General features: G+C 50.8%; 1 protein-coding gene across 1 annotated transcript; it reads right to left on the bottom strand.

Annotated features, from left to right (window-relative positions):
* Positions 1 to 1,212: 1,212 nt before the first annotated feature.
* Positions 1,213 to 2,160, bottom strand: LOC142818979 (olfactory receptor 52R1-like). Its single transcript, XM_075902577.2, has one exon. The coding sequence runs from the start codon at positions 2,158 to 2,160 to the stop codon at positions 1,213 to 1,215; it is 948 nt and encodes a 315-aa protein (XP_075758692.2).
* Between the last annotated feature and the right edge of the window lie 23,691 nt (positions 2,161 to 25,851).

The following is a 25,851-nucleotide window of genomic DNA, read 5'->3' as shown; positions in this document are numbered from 1 at the left end:
CCCCTCCCGCTTACTCCGCATCCCCCGTCACTCCTGCCCCACCCTCCACACCCACTCTCCCCGGACGCTCCTGCACCCGCAGTGCTGTGAGACGGGAGAGCCAGCAGGACCCCCAACCCTGAGGTTTCCCTTCCCTTCCTCCTCTTCCATCCCCTTCCAGCTCCCTCCTCCCAGGTTTCCCCCTTCCCTCTCCCACCATCACTCGTGACATTTCCACGTAGTGGGCAGGGATTTCACATTTGGCAGTGTGCTTTTTGGTAACTCTTCAATTAGCTTCCTCATTTCTGTGTCCTTCCCCTTTCTGAAATTAAATGCTCCCATGTTGTGATGTGTTAGTGCCTGTCCTGTCACAGGGCTGTTGAGGTTAATCATACCATAGTCACTACTACCAAGTGGTTTTTGTTATGTTCTTTGCTTGGACCATTGCTTGGGGACAAGGGGAAATAGATTGGGCAGGGAAAAGGGCCTCGGGGCTCCTGTTACAGCAACTAGAAATGTGGAAACCTTCTGAGTGAATGAGTTGTACAAAGAGGCTGTGTCTAGACAGCATCCCTTTTCCGTAAAAGGGATGCAAATTAGACACATTGCAATTGCAAATGAAGTGGGATTTAAATCCTCCCCCGCTTCATTTGCATAAACATGGCTGCCGCTTTATTTCGGCTCAGAGCTTTTCCGGAAAAAAGCGCCAGTCTAGACGCGGATCTTTTGGAAAATAAAGCCTTTTCCAAAAGATCCCTTATTCGTCTTAAAAAAAGGAATAAGGGATCTTTTGGAAAAGGCTTTATTCCGGCAAAGCTCAGAGCCGGAATAAAGCAGCAGCCACGTTTATGCAAATGAAGCGGGGGGGGGATTTAAATCCCCGCTTCATTTGCAATTGCGATGTGTCTAATTTACATCCCTTTTACGGAAAAGGGATGCAGTCTAGACACAGCCAGACTGATTCTTCAGTTTGTCACAGTGACACACCACAGAAAGGTCAGTCCAGGGTTAAATGTCTCTGTGATTGATGACAAGAGAGGGATCACTGGATGATTCCCTGTTCCGTACACTCCCTCTGGGGCACCTGGCATTGGTCACCGTCTGAAGATGGGACCCTCGGCTATATGGACCTTTTCTCTGACTCAGTCTTGTTGTTCTTACGTTCTCATGTAGCCGAGCACCATATCACCAACCACCTCTTCAATCTCAGAGCCAGAGCACCAAGGGAAATTTTTAGTTCAATTTTTGAGTAAAGAGCCGGAACAACCTTCCCCGGATCTGTTTGATCCTCACTCCATAGATGATGGGGTTCAGCATGGGGGGCATCAAGAGATCCAAACCGGAAATGAGAACATGGAAATGCAGGGGCACATTCTGGCCAAATCGGTGCATGAGGGAGGCGAAGAGACCTGGGATGTAAAAGGCCAAGATGGCGCAGAGGTGGGAGCTGCAAGTCCCAAAAGTCTTGAGCCGGGCGTCCTTTGTGGGGAGTCTGAAGATGGCCCTGAGGATCTGGGTGTAGGACACAACAATAAAAATCACATCCAGACCATTTACACAGAATAGCACAAAGAGGCCGTAGTAACTACTCACACGAATGTCAGCGCAGGCCAGCTTCACCACGGCGATGTGTGTGCAGTATGGCTCAGGGATGACATTGGTTCTGCAATATGGCCACTGAGCTGCCAGTAAGGGACAGGGCAATGCAAGTACGGCACCACGCAGCAGCACGGCCAGGCCAATCTTGGCCACCATGTCATTTGTTAGGATGGTGGAATGTCTCAGGGGATCACAGATGGCTACATAGCAATCCAACGCCATGGCCGTGAATATCCCTGACTCTATTGCTAAGGAGCAGTGAATGAAGAACATCTGGGTGAGGCAGGCACTGAAATCGATCTCTCTGGAATTGAACCAGAAGATTGCCAATGTCTTGGGAAGGATGGATGTGCATAGGACCAGGTCGGTGATGGCCAGCATGCAGAGGAAATAGTACATGGGCTCGTGGAGGCTCGGCTCCCTCTTCACAATGAACAGGATGGTGATGTTCCCCAAGATGGCTATAATGTACATGACACAGAAGGGGATGGCGATCCAGACATGGTCCATCTCCAGGCCAGGAATCCCCAGCAGGATGAAGGTGGAGGGGTTGGTGAAATTATTTGCATCGGAATCTGCCATGAAGAGAAAGAAGACATCCAGCGCGGAGGCAGAACGGTGTCACCCCTATTTTCCCCTGACTTCTTGACTATACCTAACTTCGCAGGTGAGGGTCCAAGAAGAAATGCCTGGATGGAGAGAAAGCATCAATGTAACACACTCTGGCTGTGTCTACACTGGCATGAATTTCCGGAACTGCTTAAAAAGGAATACTATTCCATTTTCAGTTTTTCCGGAAAAGGAGCGTCTAAATTGGCAGGCTGCTTTTCCGGAAAAGCCCTTTTTCTGGAAAAGCGTCTGTGGCCAATGTAGACGCGCTTTTCTGGAAAAGAGCCCCAGTCGCCATTTTCACAATTGGGGCTTTTTTCCAGAAAAGACTACTGGGCTATCTACACTGGCCCTTTTCCCAGCGGGAGCAGAATAGTTTTTCCGGAATAGCGGCTGATTTTGTACAGTAGAGCGTCGTTGCTTTCCCGGAAATTCAAGGGCCAGTGTAGACAGCTCGCAGCTTATTTCCAGAATAAGTGGCCCAGTGTAGACACAGCCCACATGAACTACTGGAGGCTGTTCTCATGGTTGAAACAGATTGGTCACACACTGAAAAAATATCAGTTTAACTATTCAGAGAAACAAGTTCTGCTCAACCTACGGAGGCCAATTGTTACACTTGAAAGACAGTTTGGGGAGTCTTTTCCTTACTTTTTCTAGCTGCTGCTTCTGGCTGTCAACCAAAGATAATAACCTTTAATTGAGTTATACCTTTGCCTTTCCTGTTCTGCCCCTTACAGTACTCAGGGAAACTGTTACAATGTATACACCTTCCAGGTGCATTTAGCAGTGCTAGCAATGTGGAAACTCATTCAAAGTTCCAGTTAACGCAGATTTTTTTAAGTGACGAATGCTTCCACATATTCATAATAATTTAACCTTGTGCTTTACATTTTTATGTTTATTCCTTTCATTTTTACCGTTAGACAAACCTTATGTTCCATAATCCTCTTTTACTGCCTAATGCAGTGTTGTTTTAAACACAATACATGACAACGCTAGCTGTAAGACCAAACACCACAAGACAAACACAATCATAAAACATAAAACCCAATCTTTGTTGCAACAGCAGATCCATGGTGTTTTAGGTTGATCTTCAGCTGGTTCTAGGTTTTTCTGATGTTCTGAAACACATAAAGAACATTTTCCTTCCCCTTTTGGGTGGCAGATCATTGCTTCAAATATTCCTTTATTTTACAAATATCCTTGCTGATTCCTCTGTTTTGCCTGAAATTACCTCCCCCTGCTTACCTATGTTTTTGTTCTTAAGCCAGGCCAGTTTTTAATGACTTCTGCCCTTTAAGAGTTTATGGTGAATTATTTCACTGTTTAATTATTGCATTCATGAGGTGTCGTGCCTCAGTTTCCTTCGTAGACCACAGGCAAGTTTCCTCTGCTGTGTAAATCTTTATATTTATTCTCAGGTTGTAACTGAAAAGCTTTACTACTATAGTGATTTTTGTCCCTCTTGCATGAGGTGTGTTTACTAATTACTGTTCTAGAATGATTTCAAATGTTTTTATTTTTCCAAAAAAAATCATAAACATTGTTACAGGGTTACTTATTAACATGAAATTTATTCCACTGTTAAACAGTAACATTAACATCAAATCTTTCACAAGTCTAAATAGATTTATGTGTAGTGCTGGGGAGGATCCGGTGACCATGGTGCATGTAGGTATCAATGACATAGGGAAGGGTCAGAGAGATGTCCTGGAGGCCAAATTTAGGCTGTTTGGAAAGAGATTGAAATCCAGGGCCTCTATGGTGGCATTCTCTGAAATGCTTCCAGTTCCACACTCAGGGCCAGGTAGGCAGGTAGTGCTTCGGAGTCTCAATGTGTGGATGAGATGATGGTGTAGAGAGGAAGGTTTAAGATTTTTTAGGAACCGGGGAAACTTTTGGGATAGGGGAGCCTAGACAGGAAGGATGGGTTCCGTCTAAACCAAAACACAACCAAACTGCTGGCACTTAACATTAAAAAGGTTGTAGACCAGTTTTTAAACTAAGGGCTGGGGAAAAGTCAACATCTGTGGAGGAGCACATGGATCGGACAGAGACATCTGCTTACAGGAGGGTATATTAATAGGGACATTTCTTAGGGGACAGTCTCTATATTTTAGTCAGGGGGAGAGGATGGAAGCATGGGTCAGATCCAATGAGATACAATCAAATGTAAAAGAGTCTAACACATCAGGAAATGGCAGATGTCTCGGCTTGACAAAGCCCTGGCTGGGTTGATTTAGTTGGGATTGGTCCTGCCTAGAGCAGGGGGTTGGACTTGATGACTCGTGAGGTCTCTTCTAACTCTATGGTTCTATGATAATAGGCATCACAGAAACTTGGTGGAATGAGAACAATCAATGGGACACAGTCATACCGGGGTACAAAATATATAAGGAGGACAGAACAGGTCGGGGAGTGTTCAGGGAATAGAGTTATACGTGAAAAAAAATGTAGACTCAAATGAAGTAAAAACTTATGAGCCAAAATGTTCCATAGAACATATGGCTAATACTTCCATGTGCAAATAATAAGAATATAGCAGGTGGGATATATTATTGACCACCTCATCAGGATAGTGACAGTAATTATGAAATGCTAAGGGAGATTAGAGAGGTTATTAAAAGAAAAAAACTCAATAATAGTGGGGGATTTCAACTATCCCCATATCGTATGGGAATTCATTACCTCAGGGCGGGATGCAGAGATACAGTTTATTGATACCTTAAATGACTGCTTCTTGGAGCAGCTGGTTCTGGAACCCACAAGGGGAGAGGCAATTCTTGATTTAGTCCTAAGTGGAGCAAAGAATCTGGTCCAAGAGGTAAATATAACTGGTCTGCTTGGATATAGTGACCATACTGTAACTAATTTTAATATTCCTATGGTTGGAAAAACACCTCAGCAGCCCAACACTGTTGCATTTAATTTTAAAAAGGGGAACTACACAAAAATAAGGAGGTTAATTAAAGAGAATTGAAAAGGTAGAGTGACAAAAGTAAAATCTCTGTAAGGTGCATGGAAACTTTTCAAAGACACAATAATAGAGGCCCAACTTTAATGTATACCCTGGATTTAAAAAAAAAAACCCAGTGAGATAACCAAAAAATGCCACCGTGGCTTAACAAGCAGGTAGAAGAAGCAGTGAGAGACAAAAGGACATCTTTTAAAAAGTGTAAGTCAGATCCTAGAGGAAAGTAGAAAGGAGCATAAACTCTGTCAAGTTAAGTATAAAAAAATATAAGAAGACTTGCCAAAAATGAGTTTGAAGAACAGACAGCCAAAAACTCAAAAAGTAATAGCAAAATGATTTTTTAATTACATCAGTAGGAGGAAGCCTGCTAAGCAACCAGTGGACCAATTAGATGACTGAGATGCTACAGGAGCACTCCAAGATGATAAAGTCATTGCGGAGAAGCTAAATAAATTCTTAGCTTTAGTCTTCACAGCTGAGGATATTGGGGAGATTCCCAAACCTGAGCCATTCTTTTTGGGTGATGAATCTGAGGAATTGTCCCAGATTGAGGTATCATTGGAACAAATTGATGAACTAAACAGTAACAAGTCACCGGGACCAGATGGCATTCACCCAAGAGTTCTGAAAGAACTCAAATGTGAAATTGTGGAAACTTAACTGTCCTAATATAGAAAAGGATATGCAATCAGTGCACTGCTGTTTAAAAATAAAGTTGTGTAAGAGATGTTAAGTAAACGAGAATGTGTGCATGCATCTTTATGTGTTTGTATATCTATATTGTGTAATATGTGAGGTTTTTAAGGACCTAACCTGCATTCCTGTTTTGTGGATTTATGAATCTGAGTTTTGTAGGCTTCAGATGAATAGGTTTTGTTTTGTTTTCGATAATGCCATTTCATTTAAAGTTGCAAAACTGACCAGACACTTTTTGCCAGAGACAGGTAACTAGTGTTGCTTGGCTTTTGGTATTTGGGCATTTAACCCTTAAGTTACCTCCATGCTGCATAAGATTCAATATCTTCTTATAGACCAAGTTGTGGCTGATACAAGGGGCAGCCAAACCCAAGAAAATGGGGAGAGATTCTGGATTTCTTGGTTTGTGGGTAACAAAATAGTAGATAAGAGCTGCAGTAAGAACAAAGTGGGGGGGAGGCAAGGTCTTTAAAGTGATCAGGAACAGTCAACATTGATTCACCAAAGACAAGTCCTGCCTAGCCAACCTGATTGCCTGCTATGATGAGGTATCTGGCTCTGTAGACATGGGGAAGTCAGTGGATGTGCTAGACCTTGACTTTAGCAAAGCTTTTGATACGGTCTCCCACAATATTCATGCCAGCAGGATAAGGAAGTCGGGATTGAATAACTGGACTGTCAGGTGGATAGAAAGATGGCTAGATTGTTGGGCCCAACGGGTAGTGATCAATGGCTCAATGTCTGGTTGGCAGTAGGTTTCAAGTGCAGTGCCCCAAGGATCGGACTTAGGGCCAATTTTGTTCAACATCTTTATTAATGACCTAGATGAGGGGCTGGGTTGCACCCTCATCAAGATTGTGGATGATACTAATCTTGGGGGAGAAGTAGATACTTTGGAGGGCAGGGATAGGGTCCAGAGTGACCTAGACAAATGGGAGGATTGGGCAAAAAGAAATGTAATGAGGTTCAACGGGGACAAGTGCAGAGTCCTATAATTGGGACGGTTGGATCACAAGCGTCGGTACAGTCTGGGGACCGACTGGTAAGTAGAAGGCAAAAGGAGTATTGGGTTGCATTACAGTGGTTCTCAACTCGTTTCAGTCCACGGACTACCAGGCGAATCAAAAAATTTTCGTGGACCACATCCATATTGAGATATGATAAAAAAGAGCAGACAATGAACACGGTGTAAAACAGTCTAACGGCAGCACCTGCTCACACTGTATGACTTTGGACAATGTTCTTGTGGACCACTGAAAAAGTCACCGTGGACCCCCAGTAGAGAGTCACAGCATTAGGAGGAACATTTCCAGCAGATCTAGAGAAGTGATTGTTCCAATTTATTTGGTGCTGGTGAGGCCACATCTGGAGTATTGTGCCCAAATTTGTCCCCCGCCCTCCCTCTCCCCATTACAGAAAGGATGTGGATGCATTAGAGAGGGTCCAGCAGCAGGCAATGAAAATGATTCGGGGGCTGGAGCACATGATCTATGAGGAGAGGCTGAGGGATTTGGGCTTGTTTAATGAACAGAAGAGTGAGGGGGGATTTGAGAGCAGCCTTCAACTTCCTGAAGGGGGGTTCCAAAGAGGATGGAGAGAGGCTGTTCTCAGTGGGGACGATAACAAAATAAGGAGCAGTGGGGGAGGTCTAGGTTGGATATTAGGAAAAACTGTTTCTCTAGGCGGGTGGTGAAGCACTGGGATGGGTTCCCTAGGGAGGGGTGGAATCTCCATCCCTAGAGGTGTTTATGTCCCGGCTTGACAAAGAGTTTTTTAAGACCTGGATTGACAGAGCCCTGGCTGGGATGATTGAGTTGGTCCTGCTTTGTGCTGGGGTTGGACTTGATGACCTCCTGAGGTCTGTTCTACACCTAGGATTATATGATCCTATGAGTTGGGTAGGTTCCCATATATGGACAGACTGACAAAAGGCAAAAGAGCAGGCATATGATACAGAAGAACAAAACAAATGGAACTGATTACGTTCACGTGGAGAAACTGAGAACGATTCCCAACCAGTGATATCTCCAGAAACTTATTGTATTACAAAGGCTGATTCCACAAAGCTGAGGAAAATTATCAGCCAAACTAATTGGGAGGAAAAAATGAGATAAAATAATGGGATCGCAAAGTGATACAGGCAGTCCCCGACTTACGCGGATCCGACTTATGTCGGATCCGCACTTACGAACGGGGCTTTTCTTGCCCCGGAGCTCACTGGCAGCGGGTCGCCACCCGTGTCCTCCGGGGTGAGAAAAGCTTCTCCCGGTCTCCCTGGTCTGCTGGGGGGGGGGGGTCCAGCAAAGCCGCTGGACCCCCCCAGCAGACCAGGGACACCAGAGCAAAGCTGCTGCCTGGGCGGCTTTGCTCGTTTGCCCAGGAGCAAAGCCGCCCAGGCGGCGGCTTTGCTCTGGTGTCCCTGGTCTGCTGGGGGGGTCCAGCGGTTTTGCTGGACCCCCCAGCAGACCAGGGGGACAGGAGCAAAGCCTTGGAGCACGCCCGCAGCGGAACAGCCCGGGCACTCTTGAGCTGTCCCGCTGCGGGCATGCTCCAAGGCTTTGCTCCCCGTCTCCCTGCAGACCAGGGAGACGGGGAGCAAAGCCACGGAGCACACCCGCAGGGGGTCAGCTCAAGCGCGTCCGGGCTGTCCCGCTGCGGGCGTGCTCCACGGCTTTGCTCCCCGTCTCCCTGGTCTGACCAGCAGACCAGAGAGATGGGGAGCAAAGCCTCGGAGCACGCCAGCAGTGGGACAGCTGCGGTGCACCTGGACTGTCCCGCTGCCCGCGTGCTCCAAGGCTTTGCTCCGTGTCTCCCAGGTCAGCAGACCAGGGAGATGGAGCAAAGCTGTGGAGGACTTGGACGGTCCCACCAACCCCGTCTCCCTGGCCTGCTGGGGGGGGGTACAGCTAGTCCCCCCCCATCAGACCAGGGTTTTCTTGCCTACCCCTGGGGTAGAGCAGCTGGGGGCTGCCGGGTTGGTCCCGCAGCGCCGCTCTGGAGCAACCCAGCAGCACCCCAGCTGCTCTGCCCCAGGCGTCCTGATTCAGCTGCTGCTGATCAGTTTCAGCAGCGGCTGAATCAGGACGCCTGGGGCAGAGCAGCTGGGGTGCTGCTGGGTTGCTCCAGTAGCGCCGAGGAGCCGCGCAACTGGAGCAACCCAGCAGCACCCCAGCTGCTCTCCCCCAGGCATCCCCAAGTCAGCCGCTGCTGAAACTGACCAGTGCAGACTACAGGAAGCCCGAGGCAGAGTTGCTCTGTCCCAGGCTTCCTGGAATCAGCCGCTGATCAGTTTCAACAGCAGCTGACTTGGGGACGCCTGGGTTTCTTAAGTTGAATCTGTATGTAAATCAGAACTGGCATCCAGATTCAGCCGCGGTTGAAACTGATCAGTTTCAGCAGCGGCTGACGCCAGTTCCGACTTACATACAGATTCACCTTAAGAACAAACCTACAGTCCCTATCTTGTACGTAACCCGGGGACTCCCTGTAGCTCTATGGGGCAAAGGCAATTTGGAACATGGGGCGAAATCCATAGCAAGCGATACAAATTGGAAGTGATGAAAATTGATAAAGTATATTAAAGTGAGTAATAAATCCATGCTTAGCAGAGCTAGGGAGGCCCAAATGAGATTATTCAGTATATTAAGAACACAATCACCTATGAAGGAAGTCAACCAGGCATTTCTATTGACTGTTACACAACACACAGCCAGTTGGGCTGTACCTGTGAACAGAGAACACTGACGATAATGGTTCACACAGGGCCTGTTTTGCCTATGGAACTCCCTGCCTATTGGAGCACTGGCTAGGATATTATTGGTGACTTTGGTGACATTGTATTGAGTTAAGGCAGCCTGACAAAACCATTTTCAGTGTATGCATTCGCTGAACATTAGGTGCTTGGACTGAAACGTCCCACACTGGCTGTTTGATTCTGGCTGATTTCTTTCTTGTAAGTTTCAGGCATCACAGCGCAGCCAATTAAGCCAGGGGAGAGAAGATATCTGGCCCATGCTGAAAAATGCTTCAAAGTGTTCAAGAGGGGAGCACCAAAACCTCTCTGCTTCCTCTCAGATACAAGTCAGGTAACAGCCCCCCGCTAATGGCCAGAGCCCCGAGATGCCAGGGGAGGAGGTGAGAGTGTCTGGACAGTGACACACAGCCTGCTGCTGAGGGCTTGACTCAGTTCTTACTCCCAGGTGAGTTTTGCCCCTGTGCGGGCTGAGTAAATTACAGGTCACGGGCAAGGAAAACTGTCACATATTGTCCATCTTCTAACATCTGCCATCTCAAAGGATCCACTTAGCAACTGAAATGCAGCTGCCTTAATGGCTAGGGGTCATCTGCAAGGAGGGACATTTTAGCGAGTAATGCTGGAGTAAAACTCACCCCACCTGGGGCAAGGACCCCAGGACGTTTAGTGTCTGTGCGAAGCAGAAAGGCCCCAGATTTACCGGCTATCCCACTATGCCCACAGTGCGCTGGGGAGTGTGGAGCAGGGGAGCTCCGCAGCAAGAGATACCTGTGAATCCCGATGCTGAAATATCTTCCCTGGGACTCCCCCTCAGGCATCCGCGTCCCGCACCTCTCTCAGCCCAGCGTCTGCAGCAGTGTCCCGTGCCGAGAGCTGGCACAGGGCCGTGCACTGGTTATTTCACAGCTCTGGGCCGTCCCAGGGGGGTTCCCTCAACCTCTGGGGGAGAAGTAGCATCCGGATGTAAACAGGCTGAGAAACAGAGACTTTCTAGGCAGTGACTCTCCAGTGACTCTTTCCCTGTCTGGGCTATTTATCAAACTTCAGGAGAAAAACAGCAATTAAATTAAATTTTTGGAATAAATTGCCAAGGGAGGTGGTGGAATCTCCCTCTCTGGAGATATTTAAGAACAGGTTAGATAGACATCTGTCAGGGACGGTGTAGGTGGAGCTTGGTCCTGCCGTGAGGGCGGGGGGCTGGACTCGATGACCTCTTGAGGTCCCTTCCAGTCCTATTATTCTATGATTCTATGAAAGGCCTTTCCCAACGGGAGAGGAGAACTCCTGGGCTCTGGGCTGAGTCCGAGGAATTGGCTGCGCGGGGTGTTTGGAGCTCTGTGATTGACAGGAGCTGGGTTTGGGCCCCAAGGAGCCCAGCAGAACGTTGCACCTTTCCCACGGCAGGGCTGGAGGCAGGGGACAGAGTGACCATGATGCAATTCAGGCTTTGTCTGCACTCGCACTTTGTCAGTCAGGGGTGTGAAAAAACATCCCCTGGCCAACCAGAGCGCTGCTTTGGACGGCACTGGGTCAGCTGGAGAATATCGTTCCAGGTGTTGGGAGGGGGAAGGCGGTGTTGTCCAGAGAGGTCTCTCCCATGGGCACAGGGATGCTACTTGCGGACATGCAGAGGCAGGGCTGTGTTGCTGTCAGGTCTGCCACTGTCAGAAACGTACAGAGCCCAGCGAGCTTCAAACGAGTGAAACTGTCCATCGGTCAAAGTTTCACCGTCAGAGAAAAGCGAGGCGGGTCCTTTAAAAAAATCCTCCCCTATGCGAGAGGATGAATTGCTATGTGGGGAATTTTCCTGGGGTAGACCCCCCCCAGGAGCACAGGCTGGGGGAGAAAGGGGCCTGGGCCAGCCCCAGGCCTGGCCCCAGGCCCTCCCATCCCCTCCCCGAACCACAGGCTAGGGAGATGACCCCCCCTCCATCAGCTAAGAAGGCTGAGGGGAGATATGATTGCTCTCTTTAAAAATATTAGAGGGATAAATACCAGGGAGGGAGAGGAATTATTTAAGTTTAATACCAATGTGGACACAAGAACAAATGGATATAAGCTGGCTAGTAGGAAGTTTAGACTTGAGATTAGACGAAGGTTTCTAACCATTAGAGGAGTGAGGTTCTGGAACGGCCTTCCAAGGGAAGTAGTGGGGGCAAAAGATCTAGGGGTATGTTGACTCTACAAAGTTAATTCGAACTAACAGACGTTAGTTCAAATTAACTTTGATAGGCGCTACACTAGCAAACTGCTAGTTTAAACTTAATTCGAACTAGCGGAACGCTTAATTCGAACTAGGTAATCCTCATTCCATGAGGACTAACGCTTAGTTCGAATTAAGTAGTTCGAATTAAGGTCTGTGTAGCCACTTAATTCGAACTAGTGGGAGGCTAGCCCTTCCCAGGTTCCCCTGGTGGCCACACTGGGCACCACCAGGGAAACTCTTCTGCCCCACTTCCGGCCCCGGAGCCGTTAAAGGGCCACGGGCTGGCTACAGTGTTTGTGCCAGTTGCAAGCCTGCCAGCACCCAGCCAGCAGACCCTGCATCTGCCACCTCATGAGCCAGCCACCCACTGCCCCCCAGCCCTCCCCCTCTTCCCTGGACCAGGCTGGCAGCTCCCAGAAGCCTGCTTGGGGCCGCAAGAGGCGGGCGCCCGCTTGGTCAAGTGCGAAGATCGTGGACCTCATCGAGGTTTGGGGGGAAGCCTCCAATGTCCACAATCTCCGCACTAGCCACAAGAACGCGGCCGTATACAGCCACATGGCTGACAGGCTGGCCGCCAGAGGCCACCAACGGAGCTGGGAGCAGGTCCACTGCAACATAAAGGACCTGCGGCAGTCCTACTCCCGAGCGTGCCAGCCAGGGGCCGACCCGGAGGCCTGTCCCCACTTTGAGGCCCTGGACCACATCCTGGGGGCTCATGCCGTCCCTGCCCCCGGGTGGTGATCAACCCCGGGGCAGAGAGACCCATCATTGACATGGAGGAGGAGGAGCCAGAGGATGCCGAGAGCCAGGAGCCTGCCAGGAGCCTGCCCAGGACCCAGGACACCCGAGGAACCCCACAGAGCACATCGCCTGTGTCGTCCGAGTCCGGGGAGGGCTCCACATGTGAGTACCATCATGCTCCCCTTATGTGTACGGGGGGGGGGGGGTGGAGGGAGAGGGAGCCCATGGACCATGCACCTGGGCCTTGTCCACCATGGAGCAGCAGCTGGGTGTCACGCAGGGGCCTTGGCGTTGCAGAGGGGGGCTGGGTTTCACCCACCTTGTCCCCAGGGAGAATTTACCGCTGTTCTTGTTTCACCACAGCCGCAGCACCTGGGACTGCAGGGCACACCACCCCGCCTGCAACAGCCACCCGCACCCGGGCCAGCAGGCACGCCAGGAATGAGGAGGAGTACCAGCGGCGGCACCTGCGGTTCCTGGAGCACCAGCTCCGCACCCAGGACCACTGGGTCCAGGAGGACCTTCGGCTGTGCCAGCGGAGCTTGGAGGCGCTGGAGGAGCAGGGCCGTGCCCTCAGAGGCCACCTCCAGACCCTGGTCGACCGGTTCCTGCCTCCTCCTGCTCCGGCTCCTGCGGCTGCCCCAGCTCTCGCTCCTCCTCCCACCCCTGCTGCCCCTGCTCCCCCTGCCCCTGCTCCCCCTGCTCCTGCTCCTCCTGCACCTGCTGCCCCTGCTGCCCCTGCTCTCCCTCCCGCTTCCTCCGCACCCCCCATCCCTCCTGCCCCATCCTCCACACTCATTCCCCCCCAACGCCCCTGCACCCGCAGTGCTGCGAGACGGGAGAGCCAGCCGGATGCCCAACCCTGAGCTTTCCCTTTCCTTCCTCCCCTTCCACCCCCTTCTAGCTCCCTCCCCCCAGGTTTCCCCCTCTCCTCTCCCACCTTCATCCCCCAGTTCTGTAAAATAAAAAGAGATTGTTGTTTTCAAAACAGGTGTGTTTATTTAACATTAGGAAGGAGGGTTAGGGAGGGGAAAGGGGAAGGATGGGAGGGTGGAAGAAGGCCCCAATGGGGTATGCAGGGAGCTTTCAGTCCTCCTCCTCCACCTGGAAGCTCTCCCTAAGGGTATCCTTTATCTAGATGGCCCCCTTCTAGGCCTGCTGGACGGCGGTGGTGCGGGGCTGACCGTAGTTGCCAGCCATGCGGTCAGCCTCAGCCATCCAGGCTGTCAGGAAAGCCTCCCCCTTCCACTCACATAAATTGTGCAGCACACAACATGGTGCTACCGCTGGAGGAATATTGTTCTCGGCGAGGTCGAGGCATGTGAGGAGGCATCAGAATCGGGGTTTCAGTCGGCCCAAGTCCCCCTCCACCACGATGCGGGCCCTGGTGAGCCTGGCATTGAAGTCCTACCGGGAGGGGCTTAGGTGCCCCATGTAGGGCTTCATCAGTCAGGGCTGTAGGGGGTAGGCCGCATTTGCCACCAGGTAGACAGGCATGTCCACGTCCCCAACCCTGATGTGGCGGTCGGGGAAGAAGGTACCGGTCTGCAACCTCTGGCACACGGAGGAGTTCCGGTACACCCGTGCGTCGTGTGCCTTGCCGGACCAGCCCACATTAATGTCCATGAACTGGCCCCGGTGGTCACACACGGCCTGCAGGATCACGGAGAAGTACCCCTTTCGGTTGACGTACTGGGAGGCCTGGTGTTCCGGGGCACGGATGGGGATGTGCATCCCATCGATGCCCCCCCCCACAGTTGGGGAAGCCAAGGGCGCTGAACCCCCGGATGATGGCGTCCGGGTCTGTGAGGTGGACCACCCTGGAGAGCAGCACCCGATTTATGGCCTTGACCACCTGCAGAGGGACACAGCAAACTGCGAATCACTGGGGTGCCCGGGTGGCTGGGAGTGTTCATTGCCTAGCACTGCCCCGGGCCCCACTCCCAGAAGCAACCTCCAGGAGCAGCAGGTAGTACGGCCGGGACAGACCGAACCCTCCCATGCGGGGCACTTTCACCTTCTCCCCCCCTGTTTTTCCTGGGGCAGCCCATCCCCTCCTTGCAGCCCTCCTCTCCCCCGGCCCAGTAGTTGGTGAGTGCTGTACCTGCATAAGCTCTGCTCCGACGGTGGATCTCCCCACGCTGAACTGGTTCCCAACAAATCAGTAGCTGTCTGATGTGGAGAGCTTCCACAGGGCAATGGCCACACGCTTCTAGAGGGGGATGGTGGGCCTCATGAGAGTGTCCCTTCTGCGCAGAGCAGGGGTGAGCCACTTGCAGAGCTCCAGGAAGGTTTCCCTCCTCATCCTGAAGTTCTGGGTCCACTGTTGGTCTCCCCAGCTCTCCAGGACAATGAGGTCCCACCAGTGGCTGCTGATGTCCAGACGCCAGATGCGGCAGGGCACGCTGGTGTCCGGCCACTGCTGTGGCTCCTCCATGGCCCCCAGGGAGGCCAGGGGGAGAGGTAGGGGGCTGACATGCACCAGATGATGCCAGGCAGCCTCCAGCCATTGCTGGCAGGCTTGCAGGAGCAAGTCCAAAAACTGCACCAGAATGCCCAGGCCAAGCTCTGGCTCCATGTTGCTAACTGCGGCGGTATCCCCAATGGGAACCACCAACACAGACAGGTGGAGAGGAAGGGCAGTACCGACACAGACGGGCACAGAGACCAACGCTTTGCTGTCCCTCGGCTAGGTAGGCAAGCAAGCGAAAAAGCTGAGAACCGGCTGTCCAGGGGGGTCCCTTTAAGCAAGAGCCTCAGATAGCCTCAGACAACAGCCACACAAAGCAACTACTGACCTGATGCCCTGTCGGAACCGGTTTCAGCTGCCCTTAAATGCGACCCAGCATCCAATCAGTGTGGATGCGCTATTTCAAATTGGCAAAACACTAATTCTAATTAGTTTTTGGGTCTAGATGCGTTATTTCAAATTAGCTTAGTTTCGAAATAAGTTAGTCCGAATTAGCACTGTAGTGTAGACATACCCTAAGTGATATCTCTTGAATTAATACTCTCAAGTAGTGTCCCCCAGAGCCGCTTGTTACAGCTGCCCAATCACATCAGCCAACTCTCTCAGTACCCTGGTTCCATCCTCAGATGCATTAGACCTGGTTGCATTAGAAGTGCATGTCCCACTTCTCCAGCATCTAGCTGGCCTTGTTCTCTGATCGTCCTTGGGTGGCCATGGCAGGCTCTGTCACCCCAGAGAGGCTGAGACTCCAATAACAGCTTCCTGGGATACGTAGGAGTGACAGGGCGCATTATCCACGCATTGCTTCTCTGAGGGTTGACCCCACACTTTGACTGAAGAGGCCACGCCCCCACAACCCTGCTGGGCATGCCCCAAGTGGGGACCAGATACAAAAGGGAGCTGTCCAGCATAACAGGGAGGACGGCTGGTGAGGAAGGACCTATTGTCGATGCTCCTGCTGAAGAACTGGAACAGCCCTGGCCAAGAAGCCCCATGGTCAGGATCGGAAGCCCAGAGCCCTTCTTTATAGCTTGTCTAAACCCGGAGGCCTATTCATTCCATTTCATGAGCCCTGTTCCTGCACTGTCTACACTACAAAGTTAATTCGAACTAACGGAGCGCTTAGTTCGATCTAGGTAAACCTCATTGTACGAGGACTAAGCCTAGTTCGAACTTACTAGTTCGAATTAAGGGCTGTGTAGCCCCTTAATTCGAACTAGTGGGAGGCTAGCCCTCCCCAGCTTTCCCTGGTGGCCACTCTGGCCAACACCAGGGAAACTCTATTGCCCCCCTCCCGGCCCCGGATCCCTTAAAGGGGCACGGGCTGGCTATGGTGCCCGTGCCAGGTGAAAGCCTGCCAGCACCCACCCAGCAGACCCTGCACCTGGCACGGCTCGAGCCAGCCACCCGATGCCCCCCAGCCCTCCCCCTCTTCCCGGGACCAGGCTGGCAGCTCCCGGGAGCTTGCCTGGGACCGCAAGAGGCAGGCACCCTCCTGGTCTAGTGCGGACCTTCCTAAGGCTTCTTAAGATGTGTCAGTGAAAGGGGCTGCCCAGTCTCCTTGTGAGTGTTACTGGTGCGAATCACTGATGTGTGATTCCTCGACAAGAGGCCCATGTGCCTGCGGAAAGTCTCGTGTCTCCCGTCAGTCTCGTGTGTGCAGATCCGTCTGTCTGCCGCCTTCCCGACCCTCCTGGGCGTTCGGTGCTATCAGACTCTCGGGAAACCTAGGCAGTACCCAGAGGTTTTGTTCTCCCCCATTGAACTATAGTTCTAACATATACACAAATGGGCAGCCAATTCCACACTGACCCAGCCCGGAGCCCAGGAGTTCTCCTCTGCCTTGGGGCAGGGCCCTTAACTGCTGTTTACTCCTACAGCTGGGTAATTAGCCCAGAAGCCCAGACAGGCTGGTCTGCAGCCTCTTTGCAGATGCTGCTTCTCCCAGAGGCTGAGGGATTCCCCCCGGGCCAGCCCAGCGCTGTGCTATAAGAATGCCCTCTCCTCTGCCAGCTCTCAGTGCGGCGTGTTCCTGCCGGTGCTGGGCTGAGAGAGGCGGGGCCGCGGCCGCCTGAGGGGGGTTCCCAGTGAAGACACGTCGCTCTTGGAGCTCACAGGTACAGTCTCTTCCCAAGGAGCTGCCCTGTTTGCCCAGCCAGTCCAACGGAGACATGGCAGGACTGACGGTGAGTCTCTTCTTTTTACATTTCGGAGACATTCGGGGCCCTTACCACTGGGGGTGAGTTTGCTCCAGTATCACACACGTCCCTCTGTGCCCAAGCCCGCCCCCACTGACACGGTCCAGCTCCGCAGTGGCTGCATGTCCGTAGTGCAGGGACACGGCGGGGTGGGGGGTGTCAGTCGATGTGCAAAGCGAGGCCACGATTTGGGCCCTAGGCCCAGCATTTGTTCAGGCCACTCTGAGGTAAATCTCCCCTTGGAGGGAGACGCCAATAAAGACCTTGAGACCGAGTCATGTTCACTGGGATGCGAGTTGATTTTCTTTCTGTTGCCCGGACTATCCAGGAGCGAGGGGAACAGGTCGGGAAGCGAGCCATGTTCCGGTGCACACAGCGGCTGCCCCCTCCCCCGCGCTCTCTGGAAATGGCGCCGTTGGCTCTGGCTGTTTGGCGGGGAGGGGAGGTGGCTGCTGACTGACTTCTCTGCTGGAAGCGGGGGAGTGGCAGGGCCCCCTGGAACAACACGGGCCAGGCTGATTTCTGCTCACAGCCCTATCAGGACGTGGTCCCTTGCGAGACACGGTGCAGGCTGGACTGCCCCGGTCCGGCACCATCGGGACCTCACCGGGCCAGAACGAGAGAATTTGCCAGACCAGGGGAGCTCTCCTGCCACTGGCCCCCAAACCCATCACCTGCTCTTGGCCGGCTGCCCTGGCTGCTACCCTGCCTTCCCCATCCCCAAAACCTGGCCGGGCTGCTTGCTCAGCTGCTGCCGGCTCTGTGGGCAGCACAGGCTCTGGCTCTGCACATCTGGGGGTAGCCACGTGGCTCCGGCCCCAGGTGCACACTCTAAGGGGCTGCCACGGGACACTGGCTTAGTCCCGCGCTGCCCCCAGCTGGCTTGCTGGCCCTGTTGCCTTAGCCCCAGCTGGCCTTCCTGCCATCAGGCTCCCGGGTCTCTGGTCCTGGAGCATCCATGGGCCTGCCGGGGTGGATGTTGCTGGGCCGGAGAGTGCTGATTTTGGAGGTCCCGCCTGCAAATAGAAATGTGTCACCTGTTGTTCTTTATCAATGTACTCAAAGGGTTTGATGTGCCAAAGGACAATTCAATCACCCGTCTGAGCTCCTGTGCAGACATTCCTCCCAGTTACCCCGTATGCAGCCCCCTGCCTCAGGCCTGGTCCCCACCAGGGTTTTACATTGAGGAACCCCTAGGGGCTGTGTTAGTCGTGTGTCCAAGGAGCGCTGTGCCGGGGCTGTGTGGCCTTCTCAGTGCAGACAAGCCCTCAGCAGATCAGGCAGGAAAGCAGCACCAGTGGTTAATAATTCTGAGAGTTAAACATTTGGCCTCATTCCCAGCTGGGACGCGTCTGGTTTAAGTTTCCCCAGTGGGCTTTGTTCTGCCTTTCTCCGCTCGATCCAAGAGCCTGCCAGCGCCGTGTAAGATAAACGAATGACGTTTTCAAATCGCTCGGTTTCTCGCCCTCAGTCCAGCCCCCAGTAACTGTTGTAGTTCTCTCTGAGCCATCTCCAATTTGTCAACGTTCAGGTAGAATTGTAGAGCCCGGGGCTGCGGGCCATGGGTTTCAGTAATGCCACACAGAGAGAGAAAGTCCTTCCCCCGTTTCGGCTCTCCAGTCGCCTGTTTTTGCACTCTGGGCTCCTATCAGCCCTTTCGGTCATAGTATCGCCCCTGGAGTCCTCACTGTCACCCCTAAGAACATAAAAATAACCAGACTGGGTCAGACCAATGGTCCATCTAGCCCAGTGTCCTGTCTGCCAACAGTGGCCAATGCCAGGTGTCCCAGAGGGAGGGGACACAACAGGTAATCCTCACATGATGCCCTTCCTGTCACCCACCTCCAGACAAACAGAGGCCAGGGACACCGTTCCTACCCATCCTGGCTAATAGCCATTGATGGACTCAACCTCCATGAATCTATGTAACTCTTTTTCGAACCCTGTTAAAGTTCTAGACTTCACCACATCCTCTGGCAAGGAGTTCCACAGGTTGACTGTGTGCTGAGTGAAGAAAAACTTCCTTTTGTTTGTTTTAAACCTGCTGCCTATTAATTTCATTTGGTGACCCCTAGTTCTTAAATTATGGGAATAAGCAAATAACTTTTAGTTAGTCATTCTTTCCACACCACTCATGGTTTTATAGACCTCTATCATATCCTTAGTCTCCTCTTTTCTAAGCTGAAAAGTCCAAGTCTTTTTAATCTCTCTTCATATGGGACCCATTCCAAACCCCTAATCATTTTTGTTACCCTTTTCTGAATCTTTTCCAATGCCAATAGATATTTTTTGAGATGAGGTGACCACATCTGTACGCAGTATGCAAGATGTGGGTGTACCATGGCTTTCTATAGAGGCAATAAAATATTCTCGGTCTTATTCCAACTTTTTAATGATTCCTAACATTGTATTTACTTCTTCGACTGCTGCTGCACACTGCGTGGATGTTTTCAGAGAACTATCCACAATGACTCGAAGATCTCTTTCTTGAGTAGTTGTAGCCAAATTAGTCCCCATTATATTGTGTATATATAGTTGGGAATATGTTTTCCAATGTGCATTACTTTACATTTATCAGCATTAATTTTCATTTGCCGTTTTGTTGCACAATCCCTTAGTTTGGTGAGATCTTTTGGAAGCTCTCCCCAATTTCATCTTGTGTCATTCACAACTTTGATCTGCAGTGAGTTTCTATTTACTTCCAGATCACTGATAAAATTAGAAAATCAAATCAGGCCAAATATTGGTTGCAGCTGAACCCGATTATAAACTGTCCTTTCGCTGATCATGACGATGGCTTTCTGAGATTCAGCGTTTAGCCAGAGCGTAGTCCGTTTGATGTGTACTCCACTGGAATTGTGTCGAGCGTACTTTTTCATTTGAATATTCCACCCTTCTAAAATGAACACCTTGGACAATTGCAAGTCTGTTGCATCTGCAGGTTTCCCCTGATCAACCAAACATGCGCTCCCATTAAAGGACGAAAGAAGTCTTATTTTATAAGGCCTGTTCTCTATGTTGTTGACTGGCGAGATAGATATTCTTGGTCTTTTCTCTCATTACTCCCATACCAGCCCTTCCACTGTATCCTAACCTTATCAAATGTTTGTTTTTTGAAAGCTTTCTCTCCTCTATTCATGCTGTACATTTAACACACTCCTGTCCTGTCATTTGCCTTTTTGCTTCTTTCTTTTTGCTTTGATCCTAACTGTGTGCATCTAGTTCCTAGAGTGTGTGATTTTCAATCTATTTTCTCTTGTGCTCATTTGTTTTCTTCCCTCCACATGGCTGCCTTCCCTTTGCCAGTTAGCAAGGCCTTTCCCCAAATTGTCCCCTCTCTTCAGTGTGGAAACATTTAAATATCTAAAGAACTCCCAGTTTTCACTCTCGTGTTTCTGTCTATAGTTTGCTCCCAAGCAATTTAGCTGATAATCTGCTGCTGGGTCATGAGCTGGTTTCAAGGAATAAGTATCTATAGACGTTACTAGCGAGGGGCTGTTCTCTCTCTTTTGAATATAGTCAATTCCATGTTGTGTTTTGCTCCCCTCCCTCACATTCCCCCTTCCTCGTCTCTTCTCCAAATCAAACAGTCCCCGACTTTTCCATTTGTCCTCATAGCGTATCCTCCATTCACAGAGGCTCAGAAATCCCCTTGCTACTTGCAATGTTCTTTAGAGAGACTGGGTGACTCAAACGGAGGTGTGTCCAGAGCCGGTTAGTCTCCATCCTTCCATTACGGGTCTGAACAGGGTCTTTGCTTGGCCCCTGCCCCGCATGAGCAGGAGAATGAGCTGCTGTCCATGACAGCCAGGGGTTTCTCTGACGTCTGTTTGACCTGGGAAGTTCCTGCTGTCACATGTCTTTGGCTTTTGACCCACCATCAGCTTTGGAACCCCCAGGTGAATGGGGAACACCCTGCAGCATGGAACACCCAGCCTGGGATTCCCTGTATTAAGGAGCAATAAGGCAGCACCAGTGTGACCACGCCTGTTTCCTGGGAGTCCCTGTGAAGCTGTCCCCCACCACAAGATGTAGGAATGACATAGAATAGGCCATTAGCAGGCTCCACTGTTCAAATTAACTGATCTGCATATTGAAAGTGTCGTTTTCCAGTGGGTGACGGGTGACTAATCGGCTTTGCCCCTGAGAACAGCCTCCAGTTGTGCATGCCATGTGTCATATTAACATTGTCTCTCCATCCAGGCATTTGTGCTGTGACCATCACCCTAGAACTTAGAGCCACTCAGGGGATCGTATTGTACGTGCAGGAGACACGGTTCTGCCTCAGAGATCTGCACCTCCTCTGCTCCATGTCAGATACCAACAGAACCCACTTCACCAACCCCTCCACCTTCATCCTGCTGGGCATCCCAGGACTGGAGCCGTTCTATGTCTGGATCTCCATCCCCTTCGGGGCTATGTACGCCATAGCCCTCTTAGGGAGCTCCACCATCCTGTTCATCGTAAAGACGGAGCCGAGCCTCCATCAGCCTATGTACTATTTCCTCTGCATGCTGGCCATCACCGACGTGGTCCTGTACACGACCATCCTGCCCAAATTGCTGAGCATCTTCTGGTTCAATTCCAGGGAGATCGATTTCAGTGCTTGCTTCACCCAGATGTACTTGGTGGTCTGCTTCTCAGTGATAGAGACCGGGATCTTCGTGGCCATGGCTTTGGATCGCTACGTGGCCATCTGTGATCCCCTGAGACATTCCACCATCCTGACAAGCCCCATTGTGGCCAAGATTGGCCTGGCTGTGGTGCTGCGCGGTGCCGTAATCACCCTGCCCTTTCTCATCTTAGCGAGGCAGTGGCCATATTGCAGAACCAACCTCATCCCTCATCCATTCTGCGCTCATATCGCCGTGGTGAGCCTGGCCTGCGGCGACACCCGCGCCAGTAACTACTACGGCCTCTTTGTGCTGTTCTGTGTAAATGGTCTGGATGTGACTTTTATTACCATTTCCTACACCCAGATCCTCAGGGCCATCTTCCGCCTCCCCACCAAGGACGCCCGGCTCAAGACTTTTGGGACCTGCACCTCCCACCTCTGTGCCATTGTGGCCTTTTACATCCCAGGTCTCTTCCTCTCCCTCTTGCAACGTTTTGCACACAACATGCCTCTGTATTTCCATGTTCTCTTTTCCAGTATGTGTCTCTTATTGCCCAACATGCTCAACCCCATAATCATAGAATCATAGAATCATAGAATCATAGGACTGGAAGGGACCTCGAGAGGTCATCGAGTCCAGCCCCCTGCCCTCAAGGCAGGATCAAGCTCCGTCTACACCATCCCTGACAGATGTCTATCTAACCTGTTCTTAAATATCTCCAGAGAGGGAGATTCCACCACCTCCCTTGGCAATTTATTCCAATATTTGACCACCCTGACAGTTAGGAATTTTTTCCTAATGTCCAATCTAAACCTCCCCTGCTGCACTTTAAGCCCATTACTCCTTGTCCTGTCCTCAGAAACCAAGAGGAACAAATTTTCTCCTTCCTCCTTGTGACACCCTTTTAGATATTTGAAAGCCGCTATCATGTCCCCCCTTAATCTTCTTTTTTCCAAACTAAACAAGCCCAGTTCATGAAGCCTGGCTTCATAGGTCATGTTCTCTAAACCTTTAATCATTCTTGTCGCTCTTCTCTGTACCCTTTCCAATTTCTCCACATCTTTCTTGAAATGTGGCGCCCAGAACTGGACACAGTACTCCAGCTGAGGCCTAACTAGTGCAGAGTAGAGCGGCAGAATGACTTCACGAGTTTTGCTTACAACACACCTGTTAATACAACCTAGAATCATATTTGCTTTTTTTGCAACAGCATCACACTGTTGACTCATATTCAACTTGTGGTCCACTATGACCCCTAGATCCCTTTCTGCCATGCTCCTTCCTAGACAGTCGCTTCCCATCTTGTATGTATGGAACTGATTGTTCCTTCCTAAGTGGAGCACTTTGCATTTCTCTCTATTAAACCTCATCCTGTTTACCTCCGACCATTTCTCTAACTTGCTAAGGTCATTCTGAATTATGTCCCTATCCTCCCAGAAGTCGCAACCCCATAATCTTTGGGATGAGGACCAAACAGGTCTGGGAAAGAGTCTTTGGGCGCTTTTTTTCCTGGAGCCGTAGGGAGAAGTGGGCATGAAAGAAATGGAACCTCCCCAAACCAGTTTATTCCATCTCTACTACATTTCTAAAGTCGTGTGTATTTCATTCCTTTCACCATTTCAACCCTTCCTTCCTTCCTTCCTTCCTTCCTTCCTTCCTTCCTTCCTTCCTTTAACATCCAAGGAAGTGAGTTGTAGCACACACAAACTTGTGCACTTACACCTTAATAAATTGCAACAAATGCTCTGGTAGCACTTTATAGACTAACAAAATAAGTAGATGGTATGATGGGCTTTCACGGGCACAGCCCATTTCGTCAGGTGATATGAAGAAGTTTGCTGTTCCCATGAAAGATCATGATCCCATTGACATGTTTTGTTTGATTATTAAGTACTACCAGACTATTAGTTGTTTTTTTCTGTAAGGGTATGTCTACACTTCAATGCTATTTTGAATTAACCTATTTCGAATTAGTTAATTGAAAATCAGCTAAATCGAAATAGCGCATCTAGACACAAAAACTAATTCGGAAGAGCATTTTTCTAATTCGAAATAGCGCATCCACATTGAGTGGACCCTGAAACGAAGGTAAGGCTGGCCAGAACCAGTGCCAAAAGGGCATCATGGTCGGACTTAATGTGTGGGGCTGCTGCCTCAGGCTAGCCGAGGGCTGTGCTTAAAGGGACCCCACTCCCACCCCGGACAGACAGTTCTCAGGTTTCTCTGTTTGCTGGTCCACCTCGCTGAGGGATAGCAAAGCATTTGTGTCTCTGTGTGCTCTGTTTGCCCTCACTCAGGACACCACAGCACTCTGTAAAATGGAACCAGACCTGCCCCCAGGGACTCTGCTGCGTCTCGTGGACACGTTGCTGGCAGCCTGGAAGCACTGTCTGCAGGCTGCCATGCAGGAGGACTATCAAGGGGCTGTCAGGATCCAGGGGGGCCCTGCAGGAGAGCTTCCACCCTGAGGTGCACTAACAGTCTTCCCGGTCTGCCCCACTGGGGGCTTGTGTCCCATTCTTCCCTCTCGTCCTTCCACTTACCCTTCCCTAGCCTCCCCTTCCTGATGTCAAATAAAATACGTGTATTATCAAAACTAGAAACTGTCTTTATTTAATACAACTGGGGAGGGGAAATTAAACTCTGGGTAGAGGGGGGAAAGGAGGTGGGAGAGGCAGGAGAGGGGAGGGGGAAAATTGGGATGAGGGATCTGGAAAGGGGCAACAAGGAGATGAAGGGGGAGGGGAATCTTAGAGTGCGGGGTGGGGGGTCTTGTCAGGCCACATGTCTCCCACCATGGCGGGTGTGGGGGCCTCGGCATCCCCGGGGGATGGAGAGGAGGGTGCAGAGGTTGAGGTGGGGGGTGTGGAGGTTGAGGAGGAAGAGGTGGGAGGGGGGGCAGGAGTGGGAGGAGGAACAGCAGTTGGGGGGGCAGCAGGTACAGGACCGACACGGGGCAGCACGCTCTGCGGCAGGGCCTGCAGGTTTGAGCACATGGCACGGTCCTGAGGTAGCTGCTCCTGGTGGAGCTGCAGTTCCTCCTGCACCCAGGCCTGGCTGGTGCGGTGCAGGGCTCACAGGGCCCCCGGTGCCCCTGCCGTGTTGCAGTGGTCCTGCTGAGGCCGTGGGTGCGGGAGCATGTCCCGGGCGGGGTGATCCACTTTGCACGAGAAGCTGGTGCAGCTGTAGAGATAGAAGAGAAATGGTCAGTTCTCCCTGGGGACGCAGTGGATGATGTCCAGCCCACCACACCCTTCACCCACCCGCAACGGGAAGGCTACAGCACCCTGGTCTTCACACCATCCTCTAATTATATTCCAGAGAGAAAGAACAGTCCCCGGCTAGTAAAGTTCATAGATACTTAAACCTTTAAAATGACTTATTACCCAAAGGCGAGGCAAATCTTCAGCAGAAGTGTTCAGAAGGGAATTTATAGACAAAAAATGGAAATGAAGCTGGGAGTTCTTTTAGAAGCCATTATTAGATTCCTAAAAGCACAAGATTCCACACTGAAGAGAGGGGACAGCTTTGGAGAAAAGCCTCCTTAAGTGGCAGAACGAAGACAGCCATTTGGAGGCGGAAGAATATGAGAGAAATGGGGAAAAGGGAAAAGGGAAAATAATACATATCGGAAGTCATGAAAATGGATAAAAGACAGTAAAGACATCGGGGAAACATCTATGTTTGTCAGTGCTAAGTTTATAAAACTATATATTATCGTCTTGGGGGTAACCGTGTTTGTCTGTAATTTTAAAAAATGGGCTGTCATATGGCACCGTACAGACTCACAAAAATATTTATAATATCATACGCTTTTGTGGGTAAAATCCACTTCATCAGATGAATTCAAGTGGAAATGACACAAACCAAGATATACACACCAGCAAAAGAAATAGCTATTAATTGTCGGAACAGGTCTATGTCTAGACCACAGAGTTTAGTTGGAAAACCCACTGTTTTTCCGACAAAACTTGAGATATGGTCACACTAGAAGCACGTTCTTTTG

This window comes from Pelodiscus sinensis, chromosome 1 (assembly GCF_052426305.1).
Source record: "Pelodiscus sinensis isolate ZL-2025 chromosome 1, ASM5242630v1, whole genome shotgun sequence".
NCBI classification, from domain to species: Eukaryota; Metazoa; Chordata; order Testudines; family Trionychidae; genus Pelodiscus; species Pelodiscus sinensis.
The sequence above is the reverse complement of the archived record's forward strand: the minus strand, read 5'-3'. Positions and strand labels throughout refer to the sequence as shown.